The 22876-nt window shown below is 41.7% G+C and overlaps 1 protein-coding gene across 4 annotated transcripts in view; it reads right to left on the reverse strand.

Moving 5' to 3' along the window:
- SEC24B (SEC24 homolog B, COPII coat complex component) overlaps positions 1-22559 on the reverse strand; it is a 94687-nt gene extending 72128 nt beyond the window's left edge. For 2 of the 4 annotated variants that reach the window (XM_054726691.1, XM_054726690.1), the window contains exon 1: positions 22238-22559. In XM_054726691.1, the coding sequence (XP_054582666.1) occupies positions 22238-22358 (121 nt within the window). In that variant the 5' untranslated portion in view covers positions 22359-22559. The remainder of the gene's footprint in view (positions 1-22237) is intronic. The other 2 variants (XM_054726693.1, XM_054726692.1) reach the window with 1 other exon arrangement.
- Positions 22560-22876: the final 317 nt, after the last annotated feature.

Below are 22876 nucleotides of genomic sequence, written 5' to 3' on the forward strand. Positions count from 1 at the left end.
AGTTCATGTCCCTCAGAAACGATAAGATTAAATATTTGTTGTTTTAAGTTGCTAAATTTGGAGTATTTTATTATGCTGCAATTGATAACTAACACCAGCTTAGAAGAAGTTCAAATCTTTTTATACCTTTTTAAAAAAACTATGAAGGTAACAACAACATACCCAGTGCTAATGGTTTCTTTTATTTTTATTATTAATCCTCACCCATTGATTTTTAGAGAGAGTAAGGAAATGGGGAGAGACACACAGAGAGAAACATCAGTGTGAGAGAGACACATCAATTGGTTGCCTCCCACACATGCGCCCTGACCAGGGCCAGGGATGGAGCCTGCAACCAAGGTATGTGACCTTGACCAGAACCGAACCCAGGACCCTTCAGTTCATGAGCTGACGCTTCATCCACTGAGCCAAACCAGCTAGGGCTGATGATTTCTTATGTATCCTACCAATGAACATATAACATGCCATTTTATATAATAAAAAGCTAATATGCAAATCAACCGAACAGTGGAACGACCGGTTGCTAGGATACGCACTGACCACCAGGGGGAAGATGCTCAACACAGGAGCTGCCCCCTGGTGGTCAGTGCACTCCCACAGCAGGAACATCACTCAGCCAGAAGCCCTGAGCCGGTTCATAGCTGGGGAGCGCAGCAGAGGTGCTCCTGCCTCTCCCATCTCCACGGCAGCGCTAAGGATGTCTGAATGCCAACAGTCAGACATCCCCCCAAGGGCTCCCGGACTGTGAGAGGGCACAGGCCGAGCTGGGGGACCCCTCCCCGAGTGCACAAATTTTGTGCACTGGGCCTCTAGTGCATATATAAGCATATACACTGTGTGGCCAGATTATTATGACTACCTGACGTTTGTAGGCAAATTAGCCATACACTGCATCATATGGTATACGGAAGCTGAAGGCCTGTTCGAAAACCTTTGCTGTCTGCAGTTACCAAGATAAAACGTCTCCAATTCGCACAGGAACACAAGGATTGGACAGTCGAGCATTGGAAAAAAGTCAGTGGTCCGATGAATCGCGTTTCCAGTTGCATCATGCAGATGGCAGAGTGAGAATTTGGCAGAAACAGCATGAAAGCATGCACCCCACATGCATGAGTACAACCCTTCAAGCTGGTGGGGGCAGTGCTATGGTTTGGGGCATGTTTTCCTGGCATGATTTGGACCCTTAATTCATGTGGAACAATGTCTGAATAGCACAACATACCTAAGTATCGTTGCTGATCAAGTTCATCCTATCATGTTGATGGCGTATCCCAATGGAGATGGCTTCTTCCAACAAGACAATGCGCCATGCCATGTGCTCGTATTGTGCAGGAGTGGTTTCAAGAACATGAGGGAGACTTTACCTTGCTTAGGTGGCCCCCACAATCACCAGATCTCAATCCAATTGAGCATTTGTGGGACGAAGTTAAAAGAGCCATCAGGCAGCTGGTTCCACAACCATCAAATCTCACAGAACTGGACAGAGCTATTCATCAGGCATGGTGTCAGATTCCTCGCATCACCTTTCAACATCTCGTGGAGTCAATGCCAAGAAGAATCACCACAGTAGTGAAGGCAAAAGGTGGCCCAATGAAGTACTGATGGGGTGTTCATAATAATCTGGCCACTCAGTGTATATTTTTTAAAACACACATTTCATATTACAGTTCTGCAACTTATTTTTTTTTAACTTAATATATCCTAGGTAACTTAAGGATTTTCTATATACTATTTCATTGTAGAGATATATTATTTACTAAAACCCCATTGACAGATATTTATTTCAGGGAGTGAACTAACATATTTATGAGGTCAACTTCTGTGATGAATTTGTAGGATAAGTTTTTAGAAGTGAAACTGGAGGTTCAAAGGGTTTGTGCTTTTTTTTTTTTTTTTCCCCCAATCCTCCCAGGGAAAGGGAAAGAGAGTAACAACGATGTGAGAGAAACATCGGTGGGCTGCCTCATATACATGCCCCTACTAGGGATCAAACTCGCAACCTCTGCATGTGGGATGATGGTCCAACCAACCGAGCCACACCACCAGCTTTTAAAATTGACCGTTACTGTCAAATACCTCTCCAAAAAGATCTATAAATTTACACCTTCCATCAATAATGCTTAAGAATGTCTCCAATGGTAAGATATGTACACATATAATACCTTAATAAAAAATTAAAAAAACAAAAAAACAAAAAACGGATTTTTCACATTAGAATAGCAAAAAAAAAAAAAAGTCTCATCTTCCCAACACTGAGTGGCATTTTAAATCTTTGCCAATTTGATAAGAAAAAAAAATTTTTGTTTGCATACTTAACTTTTGAGTGATGTTTAGAATCTTCTCAAATATTTCTTAGCCATTTGAATGTCTTCCTCTGTTATTTGCCCTTTTCCATAGCATTGTTTTCCTTATGATTTATGAGTGCTCTTGTATTCTAAGAAATTAACCTTGTTTTATATGCTGTATATATTTCCCGCAGGTTATTGTTTGTCTTTTGACTCTTCATGGCATCTTTTGCTATAGTATCTCGATTATTATGTAGTAAAATCTTTCGTGTTTGATAAATTTTTAAAATATGTTTTTATTGTTTTTTAGAGAGAGAGGAAGGAAGAGGGATATAGAAATAGAAACACTGACGATGAGAGAGAAACATTGATAGGCTGCCTCTTGTACATCCCCTACTGGGGATCTGCTCGCAACCCAGGTTATGTGCCCAGACTGGGAATAGAACTGGTGACTTCTTGGTTCATGGGTCAATACTCAACCACTGAGGCAAACTGGTCAGGCTGCTTGATAAATTTTTAAATCATTCTTAGAACCTTCCCCATAGTATTATAAAACTATATGCCCATGTTTTCCTCTGATGCTTTTAATACTTTAACTTTTATATTTTTCTATCTTTGATCACCATTGAAGGCATTTATTTTATCACTAGAGACCCAGTGCACAAAATTCGAGCATGGGTAGGGTCCCTAGTGGCTGCCAGCTGCCAGCCAGGGCTTCCCTTCATTCCATGCCACCCCCTGGTAGTCAGCGCATGTAATAGCGAGTGATCGAACTCCAGGTGGGTCAAACTCCCCAGGGAACACTTTGTATATTAGGCTATTATATATATAAATTATTAAAATTAACATTAATCATTTCATTAATTTTGTTAATAGTCTATTATTAAACACTAGAGGCCCAGCGCATGAAATCGTGCGAGACCCCAGACCCGCCACACTGGCGGGATCCATCAATGCACCTCCTGGTCACCAGTCATTTGGTTGTTTGTTACGGCCACTGGCCTTTGATAATATAGATTTTACACTATGGCACTCACTGTTCTAAATGTGCGCTCTACACACACACACACACACACACACACACACACACACACATATACTTCTTTAATCCTCCTCACAGCCTCTACAAGTAAACAGTATCATTATACTCACTCTATAAATAAATGAGGCACAGATATTAAGCTATTTAGTAATCACAATCATAGAAAGTAACGGGGCTGGGATTTGAATCAAGTAATCTGGCACAAGTCCATACTTTTAAACAATGATCTGCCGGCCCCTCATTACACTAAATCTGGCTGGCTTTTTTAGCCTGGTCAGATGTCCCAAACAATGGAATTCTAGCCTCGGTTCCAACTAAGGGCAAATTTTATCCTAGAATCAAATTTTACAATCTTGTGATAATACTTTGTAAACAGTGGAATAATTGGATAAATTCAAATTGATTTTACCTGCTCCTTTTTGGTATTTTAATGAGACTTCCAGACAATTTAAAGTTACACATGCAGCTTGCATTAAATTCCTACTGAATGCTGCTATAAAACAGAAATACATAGAGAGAAAAGGAGCGCCAAAACCCGTTTGGCTCAGTGGATAGAGCATCAGCCTGCGGACTGAAAGGTCCCAGGTTCGATTCCGGTCAAGGGCATGTACCTTGGTTGTGGGCACATCCCCAGTGGGGGGGAGGGGGGGGTTGCAGGAGGCAGCTGATCGATGTTACTCTCTCATCAATGTTTCTATCTCTCTCTCTTCCTCTATGTAAAAAATCAGTAAAATATATTTTTTTAAAAAAGAGAAAAGGAGCCCTAACCGGTTTGGCTCAATGGATAGAGCATCGGCCTGCGGACTGAAAGGTCGCAGGTTCGATTCTGGTCAAGGGCATGTACCTTGGTTGTGGGCACATCCCCAGTAGGAGGTGTGCAGGAGGCAGCTGATCGATGTTTCTCTTTCATCGATGTTTCTAACTCTCTGTCCTTCTCCCTTCCTCTCTGCAAAAAATCAATAAAATATATAAAAAAAATAAATAAATAAAAATAAAAAAAAAAAATAAAAAAGAGAAAAGGAGCATTAATAACAGTTTCCAACCTAGGCCCAGTAATTATAAAAGCATTTTAAGGTATTACCAAATTTCATTAATGCTACTAATTTCTAAGGAAAAATAACTGGCTTTCTGGGATAATTTAGATGCAGATCTTTCTTTGGATTCAAAATGACTCTGTAACATATATGAAAAGACATCTGGTATTTTATTAACTTCAAAAATGGACAGCAACAAAGGTTATAAAGGAGAGAATAAGTTAGTTACATATGTGCATAGTCAAAATTTTTAAAAATAACTCTAGAAGTATTTTTCTTATTACAAAGGTGATGTATAATCACTGCAAAAAGATTTACAGAAAATGAAATAAACATCAACTGTGATTAACATTTTGATGTATGTCTACCCAATATTTTCTTTTTGTATATAACTGTCTAATTTAGTTAAACAAAAGTTGGCTTATAATGAACATTTACATGATTTCTTTATTTAGCATGACTTGAATATCTTTCCATTATCATCTTAAATGTCTGAGTAGTATTCCAGTACATGAGTTTATCATATTTAAATAAATTCTCTATTACTTGACCACTGGTTGTTTTCAATTTCTTGAAAAAACAATTAAGCCACATGATGATAAATATTTTTGTAGGTAAATCTGTGTTCACTTACTTTACCTTGCTAAAAGCAATTTCTTATCAGTTACAATTGTTGGATCAGGCCCTAGATGGCAACTTAACTGTGAAAACACAGGAGAGTTACCGGATGCCCAGAATAAAAAGACAGGCAGAAGAAAGAAGAGAAAAGAAGAGAAAGAAAAGAAAAGAGAAGAAAAGAAAAGAAAAAGGCAGGCAGAAACGAGAGCAGTGATGGCGAACCTACGACACGGGTGTCAGCACTGACACGCGTAGCCATTTCTGATGACACGCGGCCGCCTCAGCAGCCACATGCCGAGGATGAAACATTTGCTGCTCCTGAGGATGAAACATTTGTGAAATAATGTTTTTTCCTCAAAGTGACACACTACCCGAGTTATGCTCAGTTTTTTGGCGAAGTTTGACACACCAAGCTCAAAAGGTTGCCCATCACTGGACTAGAGAATCAGAGTGGGCCCAGAAGTTGAACTTAACGCTCAAAGGCTCCAAAGTAGCTATTATAATATGTTCAAAAAAAGGAAAAAAACACATGTTCAGAGAATTGACACTCTAACATACATGTAGTCAGAAGGGTTAAATAGTGGCCTCCCAAAAGATAATCTCTACATCCCAATTCCTAAAACCCATAAAATGATTTTATATGAAAAAGAATGAGCATTACTTTATATGAGAAAGAACGTAAGTGAAGGGTCTTGAGAGGAGGAGCTTCTCCTGTGTTATCTGAACAGGCCCTAAAAGCAACCACAGGTATCCTTATCAGACACATAGAAGAGAAGACAATGTGAAGATGAAGCAGACAAGGAACAGATTCTCCCTAGAGTCTTCTACAGAGAGTGTGGCCCTGCCAACACCTTAATTTCAGACTCCTGTTCTCCAGAACCGGGAGAGAATAAATTGTTTTAAGCCACCATGGTCGTGTTCATTTTTTACAACAGCCATAGGAAACTAATACAGTAAGGATATTGAACAGCAATTCTCAAAGTGTAAAATATAGAATCTTGGCATTACCAAAAACTCTTGGGAGCTCTGTAAGGACTATTGAACACCTTTTTTAATAGTGCTAAATGGTATCTGACTAATGGTTCAAAAGCAATGATGGGTAACATGCTGGCCCTGTGGCACAAATTGAAACAGTGGCACCAATCAACACCATTCTACCATGTACTCATAGTTTAAAAAAAAAAGGCCAGTTTCACAAAAGAATACCCTAAATAAAGCAGTAAAAAATTATTAATTATATTAAATCTCCACCCTAGAATCTAGATCTTTTTTTCATATTCTCGGTGATAAAAATGTTGTAATAAACATAAAGCAACTCTATCATATACTAAAGTTTAGAGATTGCTCTAGCCGGTTTGGCTCAGTAGATAGAGCATCGGCCTGTGGACTGAAGGGTCCCGGTTCAATTCCGGTCAAGGGCACATGCCTGGGTTGTGGGCTCGATCCCCAGTGCGGGGCCTGCAGGAGGCAGCCAATCAATGATTCTCTCTCATCACTGATGTTTCTATCTCTCTCTCCCCCTCTTCCTTCCTATCTGAAATCAATAAAAATAAATAAATAAAATAAATAAATAAATAAATAAATAAATAAATAAAGTCGATTGATTTCTCACAGTAGCTATTTAAAAAAAAAATAAAGTTTAGAGATTATCTTGAGATAAAGCACTTGTTCAACTTAGCTATAAGCTTTTTTATGAAATACTATTATTGTATGAAGAAAATATTAGCACGTAGAATCCAGCAATATGTAAAAAGTAAAATACATCATGACCAAATTGGGTTTATTCCAGTCTCAACATCTGAAAATATATTCAACACAATTCACCATATTAACAGACTAAAGAAGAAAAACCAATTCACCACTCCTAATCAACAATGTTCAAGACGTACTAGCTACTTCAGTCAGGCAAGAAAAAGAAATGCCATACAGATTAGAAAGGAAGAAACAAAACTTTTTATTTACAGAATGTAATGACTGTATAGTAAATTCCAAAGAATCGACAAAAGAAATGGCTGGAACTAAAAGTAAGCTAATCAAAGTCACAAGATACAAGGTCAATAATACAAGAGTCAATTTCACTTCCTAAGACCAATAATGAGCAACTGGGATTTTAAATTAAGCAAGTAATATTATTTATGGCACACAAAAAAGAAGTACTTAAGATATAAATCTAAGGAAATATGTGAAGGCTCTATATGCAGAAAACCATAAAACACTGATGAAAGAAATCAAGATTTAACTAAATGAAATGAAATAGTATATTTGTGGACTAGAAGACTTGATTTTAATCTTTAAGTTCAAGTAGCTAGTACGTCTTAAAACCAATAAAAATATATATCAACAAACTGATTCTAAAATTTCTATGAAAAGGTGAAGAAGGTACTAAAACAGCAAAAAACACACACTAATCAAGGAATTGTGTTTAAAAATAGACCCACTAAAACATAGCCAAATTATTTTTGACAAAGGTGCAAAGGCAATTCAATGGAGGAAAGATGGTCTTTTCAATAAATGGTGCTAAAACATCCATATACAAAAAAATAACCCCCAACATATACCTCAGACCTTAAACAAAAAAAGTAAGTAAAAATGAATTATAGATCTAAATGTAAAACTTAAAAACTTCTAGAATATCTAGGTAAATACAGGCAATAAGTTCTTACCTGTGACACTGAAAACATGGTCCGTATCAGAAAACATGAGAATATGAGAAGTGGACTTCATCAAATTAAAAACCTTGGTTCTGTGAGAAGCACTAGGAGAATTAAAAGATAAGCCATGACATGGCTCAGTGGCTGAACATCGACCTATGAACCAGGAGGTCTCAGTTCAATTTCTGGTCAGGGCACATGCCTGGGGTGTGGACTCGACCTCCACCGGGAGGGTGTGCAGGAGGCAGCTGATCAATGATTCTCTCTCATCAGTGATGTTTCTTTTCTTTTCTTTTTAAAAAATATATTTTTATTGATTTTAGAGAGGAAGGGATAGGGAGAGAGAGAGATAGGAACATCAACGAGAGAGAATAGTTGATTGGCTGCCTCCTGCATGTCCCACACTGGGGATCCAGCCCACAACCTGGGCATGTGCCCTGACTGGGAATTGAACAGTGACCTCCTGGTTCATAGGTTGATGCTCAACCATTGAGCTATATCAGCCAGGCCACCATTGATGTTTCTATCTCTCTATCCCTCTCCCTTTCTCTCTGAAATCAATAAAAAAATATATATATTTTTAAAAGGATATGCCACAGTCTAGAGAAAATACCTGCAAATCACATATCCACTAAAGAAAATAAGAAAACAGACAACTCAACCAAAAATTGTTAAAAGATCTGAAAAGATCACCACTAAGAGGAAAAAAAAAAAAAAAAAAGATCACCACTAAGGAATATATATAGGTGGCAAATAAACCTGTTATGAGGGAAATACAAATTAAAACCACAGTGAGATATACATCTACACACCCATTAGAATGATTAAAATAAAAAATATCAAATATTGACAACAATGTGGTGCAACAGAACTCTCATTCATTGTTAGAGGGAATGCAAAATAGCACAGGCACCTTGGAAAATAGTTTGGCAGTTTCTTGTAAAGTTAAATATACATTTACTATTTGACCCTGCACTCCTACATATTCACTTAATGTGTGAAAATTTGTATTCACACATACACATACACACAAAAACATTACATGAATGTTTATAGAAGCTTTATTCATAATCACAAAAAACTGGACACAACCAAAATATTCAACAACAGAGAAACAGATAAATAACCCTTAACATACACACAATAAAATACTACATAGCTATAAAAGGGAACAGACGATTGATTCATACATGGATAAATGTAGCTAAGTGGGGGGGGGGGGACAAAAGACTACATATTTTATGGTTCCATTTAGATGACATTCTGGGAAAGGTAGAATGACAGGGATGGAAAACAGAGCAATGGTTGCTAGGGTTGGTGAAGAAGAGGGTGGATGACTATAAGGGGACTAGATAAGGGCTTTTTTATGGTGCTGAAACTGTTCTGTAGTAGTGGATACTTGACTGATTGCATTTGCCAAAACCCATACCTACTACACTACAAAGATCTACTACACTACAAAGAATAAATGCAAATTTATTACTTGCAAATTTTTAGCAAATAAGTCAATCAGGTTTTCAAGAAAATCTAGGATGGACTGCAGACTATGATAACCTACTTGGAAGATATTTAAGTAAAATACATACAGGTAGAAGACATATAACTAAAGATATGTTTACATATGTGAGTTAGTATACATACATACATACATACATACATGCATACACACATCTATCTCCTAGCTGTCTGCTGAGAAAGCCTAGAAGCAGGACACCCCAAGCAATAAGCACATCCAGGGCACAGTTCTTGGTTTCTAAGTACCATTCCTCAACAAAAGGAAGTAGGACTCCTTGGACAAAGAGCTAATTTTAGTGCTAGTGTAGGGCATGTATAAGATGGAGAATCTTTTAGTGCCAGAAAGTAAAGAAGTGCTCAAAAACCAAAAGGATGGAGGCAAAAGTACACAGAAGCCAACCTGATAAAGCTCCCAATGGTCAGAGCTGTAACAATTGAGTAACAAACATAAATAATAATAGTATTGGATTATAATCCAAAGACTCAAATATTCATGAGTCCATAGTAATATAAATAAATGATTGAAAAGATTTTACAATGGAAGAAAAGGGACAAATCATCCTTACAGAGAAATCACAAACAATAAATGTAGAAAGAATGAGGAAAATAAAAATCACTATTAGAATTCCACATTAATGATATAGACAGGAGCCACTGAAAAATAATAAAATTAGTGGGGAAAATTTTAAAGACAAACAGGATAGTAACTTCAAAGTTTCTCCCCAAGAATATTTACTAATAACTGTGCTGATTTTAACATATGCCCACATATTATTTGATACACTCCACTCTAGGAAGTGGAATTTAATTCCTTTTCTGTTAAATGCAGACTGGAGTTAAGTGAGTTAGCCCTAACAAATACAATAGGAAAGAAAAAAAAAAAATAGTAACTCTACGGTGGGGGAAGTCGAACGGCACTCCCTACTATGGACTGAATGTGTCACCTCAAAATCCTTTTTTAAAGCCCAAATTCTCAGTTTGATGGTATTAAGAAGTTGAGCCTTTGGGGAAGTAATAAGGTTTAAGTCAGGTCAGGAGGGTAGGATCCTCATGATGGAGTTAGTAGCCTTATAAAAGAGGAAGGGATCTCTTTTCCTCACATGCATGAACCAAGGAAAAGCAATATGAGCACACACAAAGAGAAGACAGTCATCTGCAAGTCAGGAAGAGGGTCTTCACCAGAACCCAACCAGGCTGGCATCCTGACCTCGGACTTCCAGACTCCAAAAATGTCTATGGTGTAGGCCACCCAACTTATGGTATTTCATCATAGCCACTCAAGTTAACTAGGACATCCCCCCAGTCAAGCACCCTTGGCTAACATAATAATAAAACAAGTTGATGGCATGTAACCCTTGATATGATAAGGAGGACACTTCATCTCTGTGGTATTCTTCCTAAAAATTCATAACCACAGTGTAATCATAAAAAAGCATCAGCAAGCCCAAAGTGAGGGACTGTCTATAAAATAACTAGTAAGTACTGTCAGGTCCTAAAAAACAAAAAAGACTAAGAAACTATCACAGACCAGAGGAGATTAAAAAGGCATGACAACTAAATGCAATATGACAGCCTGAATTTAGATCCAGGAATAGAAAAAAAGGATAGAAAAACTGGTAAATTATAAATAAAACCTACACTTAGGCTAATTGTAGTTCGCCAATGTTAATTTCCCAGTTTTGATAAATGTACCATGGTTTTGTTGTTAAGACATGAGAGGAAGATGTAAGACTTTAAAGGAAATTTTTCTGCACTATCTTTGCATCACTTTTGCAAATCTAAAATTATTACAACATATGTTTTAAAAACATCAGAAAAGAGGTGGAAATGAACTATACTAAACTGATAGTAGTAAATTCTATGACACAAATTTTTAGACAAATGACTACACCAAATATAACCAGCATGACTTTCCTAAAAAGCAAATATGATTTTTACTTCCTTATTTAAAGCTTTCTAATGGTTTCTCTTGTCATCAAGAACAAATTCAAATTCTTTGGCATGGCCTATAAGACAGTGGAAGGCCCAAAAATCTCTCCCCCATCCTATATGTCAATGACCTAATCCCTGGAACCTGTGAATATGTTAGGTTACATGGCACAGGGAGTTAAGGCTGCAGATGTATTAAAATAGAGACTTTATCCTCAATTATCCAGGCGAGCTCAATGTAATCACAAGAGTCCTTAAAAGTGGAAGATGGATGCCCTAGCTCAGTGGTCGGCAAACTCATTAGTCAACAGAGCCAAATATCAACAGTACAACGATTGAAATTTCTTTTGAGAGCCCAAAACCAACTTCTGCGCAAGGGCCACGAAGTTTCAATCACACTCTATGTGCGTGCCCGCACGTGGTATTTTGTGGAAGAGCCACACTCAAGGGGCCAAAGAGCCGCAATTTGCCGACCACTGCCCTAGCTAGTTTGGCTCAGTGGAAAGAGCGTCGGCCTGCGGACTGAAGGGTCCCAGGTTCGATTCTGGTCAAAGGCATGTACCTTGGTTGCGGGCACATCCCCAATAGGAGGTGTGCAAGAGGCAGCTGATCGATGTTTCTCTCTCATTGATGTTTCTAACTCTCTATCCCTCTCCCTTCCTCTCTGTAAAAAGTCAATAAAATATATTAAAAAAAAAAAAAAGCCCCTCCTTTAAAAAAAAAAAAAATGGAAGATGGAGATGTGACTACAGAAGATTCCTCAGAAACCGGTTTGGCTCAGTGGCTAGAGCATCGGCCTGAGGACTGAAGGGTCCCAGGTTCGATTCCCGTCAAGGGCATGTACCTTGGTTGCGGGCGCGTCCCCAGTGGGGAGTGTGCAGGAGGCAGCTGACTGATGTTTCTCTCTCATCGATGTTTCTAACTCTCTATCCCTCTCTCTTCCTCTCTGTGAAAAATCAATAAAAATATTTATATATAAAAAAGAGGATTCCTCAGAGAAATGCAATGTTGCTGACTTTGAAGATGGAAAGAGAGGGCCATGAGTCACGGAATGTGGGCAGCCTCTAAAAGCTAGGAAAGGCAAAGAAATAGGTTCTGTCCTAGAGCCTCTAGAAGGGAATGCAGCCCCACTGACACCTTGACTTTATTTAGCCCAGTTAGATTTCTAACCTACAGATGATGAGTTCATGTTGTTTTAGGCCATCAATTTGTGGTACTTTGTTACAGCTGAAAAGAGAAAACGAAAGCAAAGGCCCTGCTTACCTCTCCTGCTTCCTTGCTCACCAACCCTCCTTCTCACAAAGATTTTCAACAGGTATCCTTAATATACTGTATACTGCAAGTCTTTCACATCAGTTTACCAAAGTTTGGTCAATAAATGAAATTAAGTTTGCTACAACTAAGGATGCCTCTTGTTAAGGAAGTGACACAGAATGCTGACCTGGTAGGAAGAGGTATAACTTGCCACACACACACACACACACACACACACACACACACACACAGAAGCCACAGCACTACTTTAAGTAAGAGTGTGTGCTACAGCTCTTCCTTAAGAGGCCATCAAAGAGGTTGGTTAGGGCAGAATACAATTAAGTTAGCGTGTAAAGGTTTCTGAGGAGATGGGTAAATATGTGGCATTTTTCTAAACTTGCTTTTTTAAAATACAGGTGTTCAAAGTTTAATTCCTTCAAGAATGCCACCAAAAATGTTAACATTACAGTAGCCATGAGTAGGAACCAACCTCTTTGATGGCCTCTTAAGGAAGAGCTATAGCACACACTCTTACTTAAAGTAGTGCTGTGGCTTCTTTGTTGTTTTTTTTTTTTGTTTTTTTTTTGTGTGTGTGTGTGTGTGTGTGTGTGTGTGTAGCCATGAGTAGGAAAAGGCTAAGAATCAATATTGCACACACTCTTCCCACACTCAATTGTTCTCAAGGCATGCTTGTTCCTTCACCTCTGATCCTTCACATAAGCTCTTCCCTCTAGCTGGAATCTTCAAAAATTCCCTCTTCTTCCTTCATCTGATCACCTCTTACTCGTTCTTCAGCCCTCAGTTCAGCTCTTCCTCTAGAAAACATTCTCTAACCCTATAAGGGAATGCTTGCTTAATGCCGCATGTACAGTATTTTGAACCACTATGAATAACTTTCACATGAACTGTAAACTCTGGAAGTGAAAAACGTGGGTCATTTGCTCTCAGTTCTATCCTATCCCTAAGGCTTAGCAGAGTGCCTAGGTCATGGAAACCATTATTATATTTTGGAAGAAAAAAAAAAAAGCCTAGTAAACAATCATCAAATAGTTTTACACCAGTCATTTACCTCATCACAATGAATCAACAAGGACTAGATATGAAACTTAAAACAGAAAAAACCCCACAAAACTTGGAGTCTAATTTTTTTTTAACTTGGCATCTACTCTCTTCAAGTATAAAAAAATTCGAAACAAAAGGAAAGAAAAAATAGAGTAGATTACATCCAAAACACCTTGGATGTAATCTACTCTATTACATCCAAGGTGTTTTAATACTGCCACTTAAAAAGAAATCTTACCAAGTATATTAGTTTCCAACTGCTATTGTGACAAATTATCACAAACTTAATGACCTAACACAACATAAATTTATTCTTCTACAGTCCTGGAGGTCAGAAGTCCAAAATCGGTTTCACTGGGCTAATGTCAAGGTATCATGAGCAGAGCTGGTTTCTTTTAAGGCTCTGAGGAGAGAATCCATTTCAGCCTTTTTCAGCTTCTAGTAGCCACCTGCATTCCTGAGCTTACGGCCCTGTCTTCAGAGAAATCCACTCTAACCTCTGCTCCTGTGGTCACGTTACTTTCTCTGCTGGCTGGATGACCCCTCTGGTTTCCTTCTGATAAGGACTGTTGTGATTTTATCAGGCCCACCAGATTCAGGATAATCTCCCAGCTCTAAATCACAGCTGCAAAGGTTTCAGAGATAAGAATGGGGGCATAAGCTGAGTGGCGAGATTATTATGATCTCTGAACGCTTATGTATAAGGGAAAGCTTGCAAATCTTGATATGTCAAGGGATCAGGAGATAGTGGCCCCCAGCCTCTAGTGTCTGTATAAAAGAGGAAAACAGATTATTCTAATGCATCCACTCACTGGTACCAATCTTGAGAAGTAAACAAAAACTTTTTAACAAGTAGTCTATATACCTTTTCAATGGAGCTGCTTGGCTGGTCAGCCTAACTCAGTGGTCAGCAAACTGCGGCTCACGAGCCACATGCGGCTCTTTGGCCCCTTGAGTGTGGCTCTTCCACAAAATACCACGTGCGGGTGCGCACATACAGTGCGATTGAAACTTCATGGCCCGTGCGCAGAAGTCGGTTTTCGGCTCTCAAAAGAAATTTCAATCGTGGAACTGCTGATATATGGCTCTGTTGACTAATGAGTTTGCCTACCACTGGCCTGACTGATATCACTATATACCAGCTAGAAACTAACCTCTGATTTTCTATAAGCACTAGAGACCCGGTGCACAAAATTCATGGGGGGCGGGTTTCCCCTCAGCCCAGCCTGCACCCTCTCCAATCCGAGACTCCTCGGGATTGGGCCTAAACCAGCAGTCGGACATCCCTCTCACAATCCAGGACCGCTGGCTCCTAACCGCTCAACTGCCTGCCTGCCTACTCGCCCCTAACTGCTTCTGCCTGCCTGCCTGCTCGCCCCTAACCACCTCTGCCTGCCTGCCTGATCACCCCTAACCGCCTCTGCCTTGGCCCCTACCACGGTGGCTTTGTCCAGAAGGACGTCCGGAAGACGCTCGGTCTATCCGGTCTAATTAGCATATTACCCTTTTATTAATATAGATGGTGTCCTCCTTGGTGAGACTAAACCATCACAAGATCTACCTAAAGTTATATTATATCTACCTCAGTAACATAATCTCCTTCCAGAGACTAGATTTATACCAAAGGAAAACTAATTCTATTTCTGTTTAAGCAAACCTGACATGAACCAAAATTTACAAAGCAAGTATTTTATGACCATCTAGGCACTGTACAAAAATTAATCATAGGCTTTCTTTAAATGAGCTTCCTCACTCCCACCACTTAACAGAGATGCAACATTTTAAATATCAAGAATATTTGTTTCATTAGACTTTTCCTGAATCAAATTTCAATACTTTTTTTTAAAAGTCAGATTAAGGGTTTTCATTATCTTTAAAAGAATATCAAGGTCAAAAAAAAAAAAAAAGAAGAAGAAGAAGAATATCAAGGTCAGCCAAGTACAAACTCCTCTATCCTATATTTGGAGAAGTAGAATCAGGTCTAAGAATGTAATTCATTCATCATGAACTACAAAGAAGTAGGTCAATATTTAGCTGGTATGCATTTTAACAATCATCCTTGGCAAAATATTAAAATACTTCTGAACCAGTAAGCCCTGACTGACCCTGCTTCTCTGTTATGCCCCATGATGGCCCCTTGCCCCAGACCCTTATGACCTCCTAATGATGCAGGAACTAAAGGACTAATGCTTGGCCTATTACAGGTTTACAAAACCCTGCTCTAGTGTAAGGGCTGGTATTCATTCAGTGGTTAGTACATGTAATACTGATTATTGAATACTCTAAAATACACTACCCCTGCCAATAAAGTATCAATAATACAATGCTAAAGCACAGATTTTTTTTTACAAGCATAAAGATGCATGTGCGTGCGCACGCGCACACACACCACAGAAGAAATCTGCAATTAGAAACCCCAGGGATTTAAAAAATGGGGAGTCCCAATTCTTTCTGATGGAAGGCTAATATTTACAAAGGTAACTGTCCCAGTCACCATTGGCAGACAGAGCCTACACACATACCTGTGCAACCATTGGGTAAAATCTCACACTGCATTTAGTATAGTTTTTCCTGCAATACTACATGCCAGGGATAATACTACTTGCTTTTATATATATAACTTTATATGATTCTCATAACAATCCTGTGAAGTATTGCTATTGTTATTTTACAGACAAATATGGGCATGAAAGCTCACTAATTCATACAAATTCAAGTAGTTGGTAAGTAGTGAAGAGGCCAGGCATTGCAGGTTCCAAAGCACATTTCACAATGCCTGTTTCTCAGACATGCTAAAAAAATAAGCGAGTTAAGACTTGCCACTGGCTAGGCAAGGCATTTTACTACTTCCTCTCTCCTCCCTGCTTCATTCTGCTTTTGCTCAGTTCCTAATATAAGCAGCTTTTGGCATACAATTTTAAAAAGCTGATCCAACCCACCTTCCAGCAAGTCCACTAGCTGAGGTAGATGGCCTATTAAAGAAAACCTCCCAAGAGCAGATTAGTGGGAGGGAAGCAGGGCTGGACAGTGTAAGAAAATAACAAAAAAAAACTAACATAGTGACTGAGCCTTAAATACAAGAAAGGAGTAAGGAGAGGTGGCCCTACATAATCCTTTTCGTGGCCAGTCTTCAAAAGCAATAATAAATATGAAGACAAGTACACTTGCTCAATTGACTGCCTACTGCCTGCTGCTCCTGGGAATATGACGAGGAAAACTCACACGGTTTCTGCCATCGGAAGAATTTATATCCTGGTGTTCTGAAGGAAAATGAATGTCACCAAAAAGGGGCTCTAATTTGCTAGCACCTCATTTTGCTAAGCACCAGGTACTTTATTTTCTCTGGGCTGAATCAAAGCCTACAACCTTCTCACTAGCCCACACTTTCTGACAATCCTGAGCATGCTTAGCCTATTGGAAACAAACAGCTTCCCCAGGGCTGAATATAAGGTGATTTGCCCTAACACAGCAGTAAGGACTGTGAACTCTCATTTCTAGGAAAGCCCCTTGAAGTCTGACTCAAAATCTGTTCTATTTCAATGTCTTCAGGATCTAACACTTCAGGGTTTATAGATGAACTAGAGGCCTGATGCACAAAATTCGTGCAAGGGGCTTGGCTGTTGCCGCTGCCCCCATGGCTTCATTCAAAAGGTTGTCCAGAAGGACGTCTGGTCTAATTAGCATATTACGCTTTTATTATTATAGACTAGAGGCCTGGTGCACAAAAATTCGTACGCTTGGGGGCTGAGGGGATCCCTCAGCCCAGCCTATATCCTCTCACAATCTGGGACCCCTTGGGTAGGGTCCCTAGGCCTGGCCTGAGATCAGGGCCTATCAGGGCTTTCCTTCCCCGGGCTGCAGGCAGCTGGCCCCACTCCCACCGCTGCCACTGCTTGCCATCTGTGCAGAGCTGCCCCCGCTCCCTGCCACCGGTGGCCTCCCTCTGCAGGTGACAGACTAGGGTGCAATGGCTTGGCAGGCCTGGGCCTCCTTCTTTCTTTGCTGGGGGGCGGGGCCAGCCCTGCGAGGAGCTGTCTGCCTACCTGATCACCCCTTACCACTCTGCCTGCCTGCCTGATTGCCCCTAACCGCTTGCTTGGGGGCAGGGCCAGCCTGGCGAGGGGCAGTCTGCCTACCTGATCTCCCCTAACCACTTGCCTGCCTGCCTGATTACCCCTACCTGCTGGTCTGCCTACCTGATCACCCCTTATCACTCTGCCTGCCTGCCTGATTGCCCCTAACCGCTTGTTTGGGGGCAGGGACAGCACTGACTTCCGGTTGGTCAGTCTCCGGTGGTTACTGGTCATTAGGACCCAGGGTTTTTATATATTAGGATTAGAAAGATTAGCTGAAATACTGGAATCAATGGCAATGAATATGGTTTACAAAAATTATTATAGATATAATCTCAGAAACCTGAGGGGGAAGAGGTGAGGTGGAAATGAAAAGACACTACAAATATGTATAGCAATAGACAAAAAAAATTATAATAAACTTAGAAGGAAATTAAATATCCAGATAGTTACACAATGCCATGGGAATATCTCTAAGGAAGGACCCATGCTCTCCCTAGCTGTGAAGGAAGACTAGAAACCTGAGACACAGATGCCTCTGATCAAAAGGAACTTACTTCAGACACACTAGGCAGATTTATATCATTTTAAATTTTGCATGTGCTCGAAAAGTTGAAGGGTTTCCTATAACTGACCAGATAGTGTTACGAAGTGAATGGGATATTTATTTATATCTTCCATAATGAATTCGAACAATTCCCATTATTATCTCATGTTTCTTTCATTATTGACAATTAAAATGATAAAACTGCCAGTATCATTCTTGTAAAAGGCATATAGAAGGAAGAAAACACATTTTCATTTGGAAATGAGCATCACTGCTTCCTAAAACAGAATAAAACAGAGGTGGTGGGGAGAAAGGACGGGAGCGGGCTGGAATGTGTTAATGGGGGGAAAAAGGAGGACCTATGTAATACTTTCAACAATAAAAACAAATTTCTATAGTTTATAAACAAACAAAAAATCAGCGTGCTTTATTGTTAAATCTGGTGTCACACCACCCAAAAAAAAATTGTTTTAAAAGATCTCTATCAATTCAATTGGAAGAAATGTTGGAGTTACACCAGGATTTCATTTCCAGGATATTATGTCACTCAATCATCCCTTGTTTAAGGACCCAGCTTTTGAAGGCTCTCAAAATGCAGAGTAAAAGTTGAAAAAATATTCAACTAATACTTCATATGGAAATACAAATAATTCTAAAAGACCATATTTTGTTCAATTAAAGAACTAAAGTATAGAAATACAACTCTAGGGAAGAAAGTTAAGAGAAAATATTTCATAGATCTATGTTTTAAAGTCCGATAACTTGTAAAGTGCACTCTAGGTAACATTCCAGTTTTACAATTGTTGTCTATGATGTTTCATACTCATACTTCTGACCTATTTGTTTTTCACCATATCTGGAATTCCACAGAGATATATTAAAAGGCAAACTAGTTTATATAGGACAAAGAATAAATCGAAAACACAAATGACTGCTTAATCGTTATTGACAGATGCCAGTACTAAGTAGCAAAAACTACTTTTTTTTCTAAGACTAGCAGACAAAACAAAAACAGATTTGATCTGGTTATCTCTCTGCTTAAACTTTCTTCCACAAGAACAACAACCCAAAACTGACCTTAGTTCTTTATCTTAACTTCTAAATTCCTTAGCATGACATTTAAGGTCTTTCTGCAACCTGGGCCTTTTAAAGTATTCCTTTCAATTCCAATGCTTGGGTTTTCCCTACCACCCAGCATCCTTTTTGCCTTTTTAAAAAATATATATTTTTGTTGATTTGAAAGAGAAAGGGAGAGGGAGGGGGAGGGGGAGAGGAAGAGGAAGGGGGAGAAGGAAAGGAGAAGTGGGGGAGGGGGAGGGGGAGAAACTTCAATGATGAGAGAGAACCATTGATCAGCTGCCTCCTGCAAGCCCTACACTGGGGATCCAGCCCACAACTTGGGCATGTGCCCTGACCAGGAATCAAACTGTGACCTCCTGGTTCACAGATTGCTGCTCAGCCACTGAGCCAAGCTGGCTGGGCCCTTTTTGCTTCTTTTTAAAAATATATATTTTTATTGCTTTCAGAGAGGAAGGGAGAGGGAGAGAGAGAGAGATGGAAACATCAACGAGAGAGAATCATTGATTGGCTGCCTCCTGCATGCCCCCTACTGGAGATCGAACCCATAACCTGGGCATGTGCCCTTGGCTGGAATTGAACCTCCGACTGAGAAGGCTAATGCTCTATCCACTAAGCAAAACTAGTTAGGGCCCTTTTTGCTTCTTGACTGTTTAGTTTCTTTTTTTTCTTGTCTTGCACTTTTTTTTCTTGTCTTTTATTGATTTTTTAGAGATAGGAAGGGGGGAGAGGGAGGAAGGGTGAGAGGGAGAGAAAGAGAGACAAACATCAATGTGCATCAGCCGCCCCCCTACTAGAGCCCACTAGGAAGTGAATCCACACTTGCGTATGTGCCCTAACCAGAAATAGAACCTGCCACCTTTTGGTGTGAGGGATGACACTCCAACCAACTGAGCAACACTGGCCAGGCCTAAACATGCCTTGCATTTTCAGACTTCTGTTCATGCTATAACCTCTCTATGGACATTGCCCCCCTACCCCAACCCATCAAATCCCTCAAGGTCATAACCAACTTGAATGTCGCCAAAATAAAGGCAAAGAGTTTTTCCTACCTACCAGGCTTAATCTTGAGTACCCAACAGGGTAAACAGGCAAAAATATTGAAATGAATACCTGCTTAAAGGAATAATTATAAACAGCAGAAATCAAGCATCATCTATATTTGACTTCTATATATATATATTAATTGATTTGTTCTTACAGATTTAACATCCTGATTACAACTGATATTCTGGCATCCCTTTGAGCATTCACAAAATTTTTAAGGGTAAGAAAAATATTTGCTACAAAAAAAATGTTCATTAAGCCGTGGCCGGTTTGGCTTAGTGGATCGAGTCGGCCCATGGACTGAGGGGTCCCGGGTTCAATTCTGGTCAAGGGCACATACCTTGGTTGCAGGCTCTATCCCTGGCATATTCTAGAGACAACCAATCGATGTGTCTCTCTCACATAGATATTTCTCTCTGTGTGTCTCTCCCCCTCCCTTCCACTCTCTCTGAAAAATAAATTAAGTAATTTTAAAAATTGTTCATTAAGACAATAAAGCATATTTAAAAAATCAAGAAAAGACACAATCCTTGGATCACATGGGTTTACAATAGTCTAAAACACTTGGGATCTTTTTTTTAAATAATTGTGTTCCAATTCCTTCATACACAAAACTATCTGGAAAACCAAAACAAGAATTTATAATAAATTCAAAAGAAGAAAAAAATGCTCACAAATGTCTTTATATATGTGCGTTGCACAGAACAGTGCAAAACCTACAATACTATTCACATTCAAACCCATTAAACAACTAATGGAGGTAAAGATTGCAATATTAGTAAGTATGGCTGATCCAAAAGATATTAAGGCTAAGCCATCACTTCTGACTTATGGAAAAAATTCAACCTCTAATTCCCAGGATAAACGATAAAGCATCTGTTGCAAAAATTAGATGTTGGCTGAACTGATTTAAAAAGCCCAGCAAGCACTGGCCGGGATGGCTTAGCTGGTTGGAATGTCCTCTCACTCCCATACCCCGAAAGGCTGAGGGCTCCATCCCTGGCCAGGGCACATCTGGAAGCCAACCCATCAATGTCCCTCTCTCTCAAATCCATAAGCCTGTTCTTGGGTGAGGATTTTAAAAAAAAGCCCACTAAATTTTCACTAACAACCTGGATAAAATAGGTCGGTCTGACAATCGTGTAGTTTTGTTCTTTTACCAACAGGACAGATTATCTTTCTAAAGTTCCCAGTCAATCATTTGGAGGGCTCTCTTCTGAAATATTACCAAATCTATAAGAGAGGGAGTCCCGCCTTCGCCGGCCCCATCCACGAGCATTCCAAATCTCAAGCCTCGGGAGTGGGCATCCTGGACAGAGGAACCCTTCTTCACTTGCATCGCCCGCACACTCACCACCCGCGACCTCAGGGCGAAAGCGGCCTTTCCGCTGCATCGCTGCCGCCTGTGCCTGCAGCGGGGCCCGGCCTCAGAGCGGGCCGACCCTGGACGCGTCTGAATTTCCGAAAGTGAAGCTGGAAACACACCCCATCCGCAGGCGTTCGTCTGAACCCATCCGACACCTGCTCCCTCCCAAACACGACGACCAGCGAACTCCAGCCTCCGGGAGGAGCAGCCGCCGCCGCGGCAAGGGCAGATCTCGAGGCCGAACTGGGTCAGGGTTACAGTTACACTTGGGGCGCCTACTGACACCCCTTTGTCCACAAAACTTGAGAGCTAACTTCGGCTCCTTCCAAGGCGGCGTGCTCACGGGGCCGCAGAAATCAGTTGTCCCGAGTCGGGAAGGGCCCAGTCCCCCCCAGCTCGGGGACTACCCCGCCCCGGCCTCCCCCGGACCCCGCACCCGCGGCCTCGGCGCCACGCCAGTCTCGGGATCCGAGGGAGGGAGGCCCGCACCGGCTCCTCCAGGCCCCCGGCGGCCTCGGGCCTAGGGTCCCATGGCGTACACAGCCCGGCCCCGGCTTTCCAGGCAGCCCCCTCGCCGGTGCAGGGCGCCTCTCCGCCCCGCCGGCCCCCGCCCCGCACGCCGCAGCCGCGATCCCCGACGCCCCCCGGCCCGGCCCGCCCCGCCCCGGGCGACCGCCCCGGCCGCGCAGGCCGCCCCGCCGGCCTAGGCCCCGCGCTCCCCCGACCACCCGCCTCACCGTTCTGCTGGTGCGGCGCCGGGCCCGGGCCCGCGGCGGCTCCGGAGGCGGCGGCTCCCCCAAGTTTGGGCTGGATGCGGGTGCTGGCGGCGCGCTGAGGGGACCCGGCGGGGGCCGACATGACGGCGCTGCTGGCGCGGCGGCTCCGCGGCGGGGAGGTGGGCGGAGGGAAGGGAAGGCGGGGCCGCAGAGGGAGAGGAAGAGGAAGGAACGTGCCGGCGTCACCGAGGGAGTCGCCCGGGACTGCGGCTGAGGCCGCGCTCCGCCGAGAGGAGCCCGCCGCCGCGGGAGCGGGGACCCTGGCCCACCCCGCCCGGCCCGCCCGAGCGCCCAGCCGCGGGATTCCCACCCCGGGCGGCGGCTCCCCGGGCCCTCGGCCTCGCCCCGCCCTGGCCCCGCCGCCGCCACGCCCCCTGCTGGCCGGAGCGGGGCAGCCTCGGCCGGGGCCTCACTGCCAGCCCTGGAGGGAGGGGAGCTCGGTAGAAGGGGCCTTGGGGCGCGCTCCATGGGGGTCGGGGGGAGGGGGGGGTTGGAACGCAGGCCTGGGCCGCAGTGCCGACAGGCGATCCGACAGCTGCGGGGTGACATCCGGAGCCCAGACGGGGCTGAGCCCACCCACCCATACTCCGAAGTGCAATC

This window comes from Eptesicus fuscus, chromosome 2, assembly GCF_027574615.1.
Source record: "Eptesicus fuscus isolate TK198812 chromosome 2, DD_ASM_mEF_20220401, whole genome shotgun sequence".
NCBI classification, from domain to species: Eukaryota; Metazoa; Chordata; class Mammalia; order Chiroptera; family Vespertilionidae; genus Eptesicus; species Eptesicus fuscus.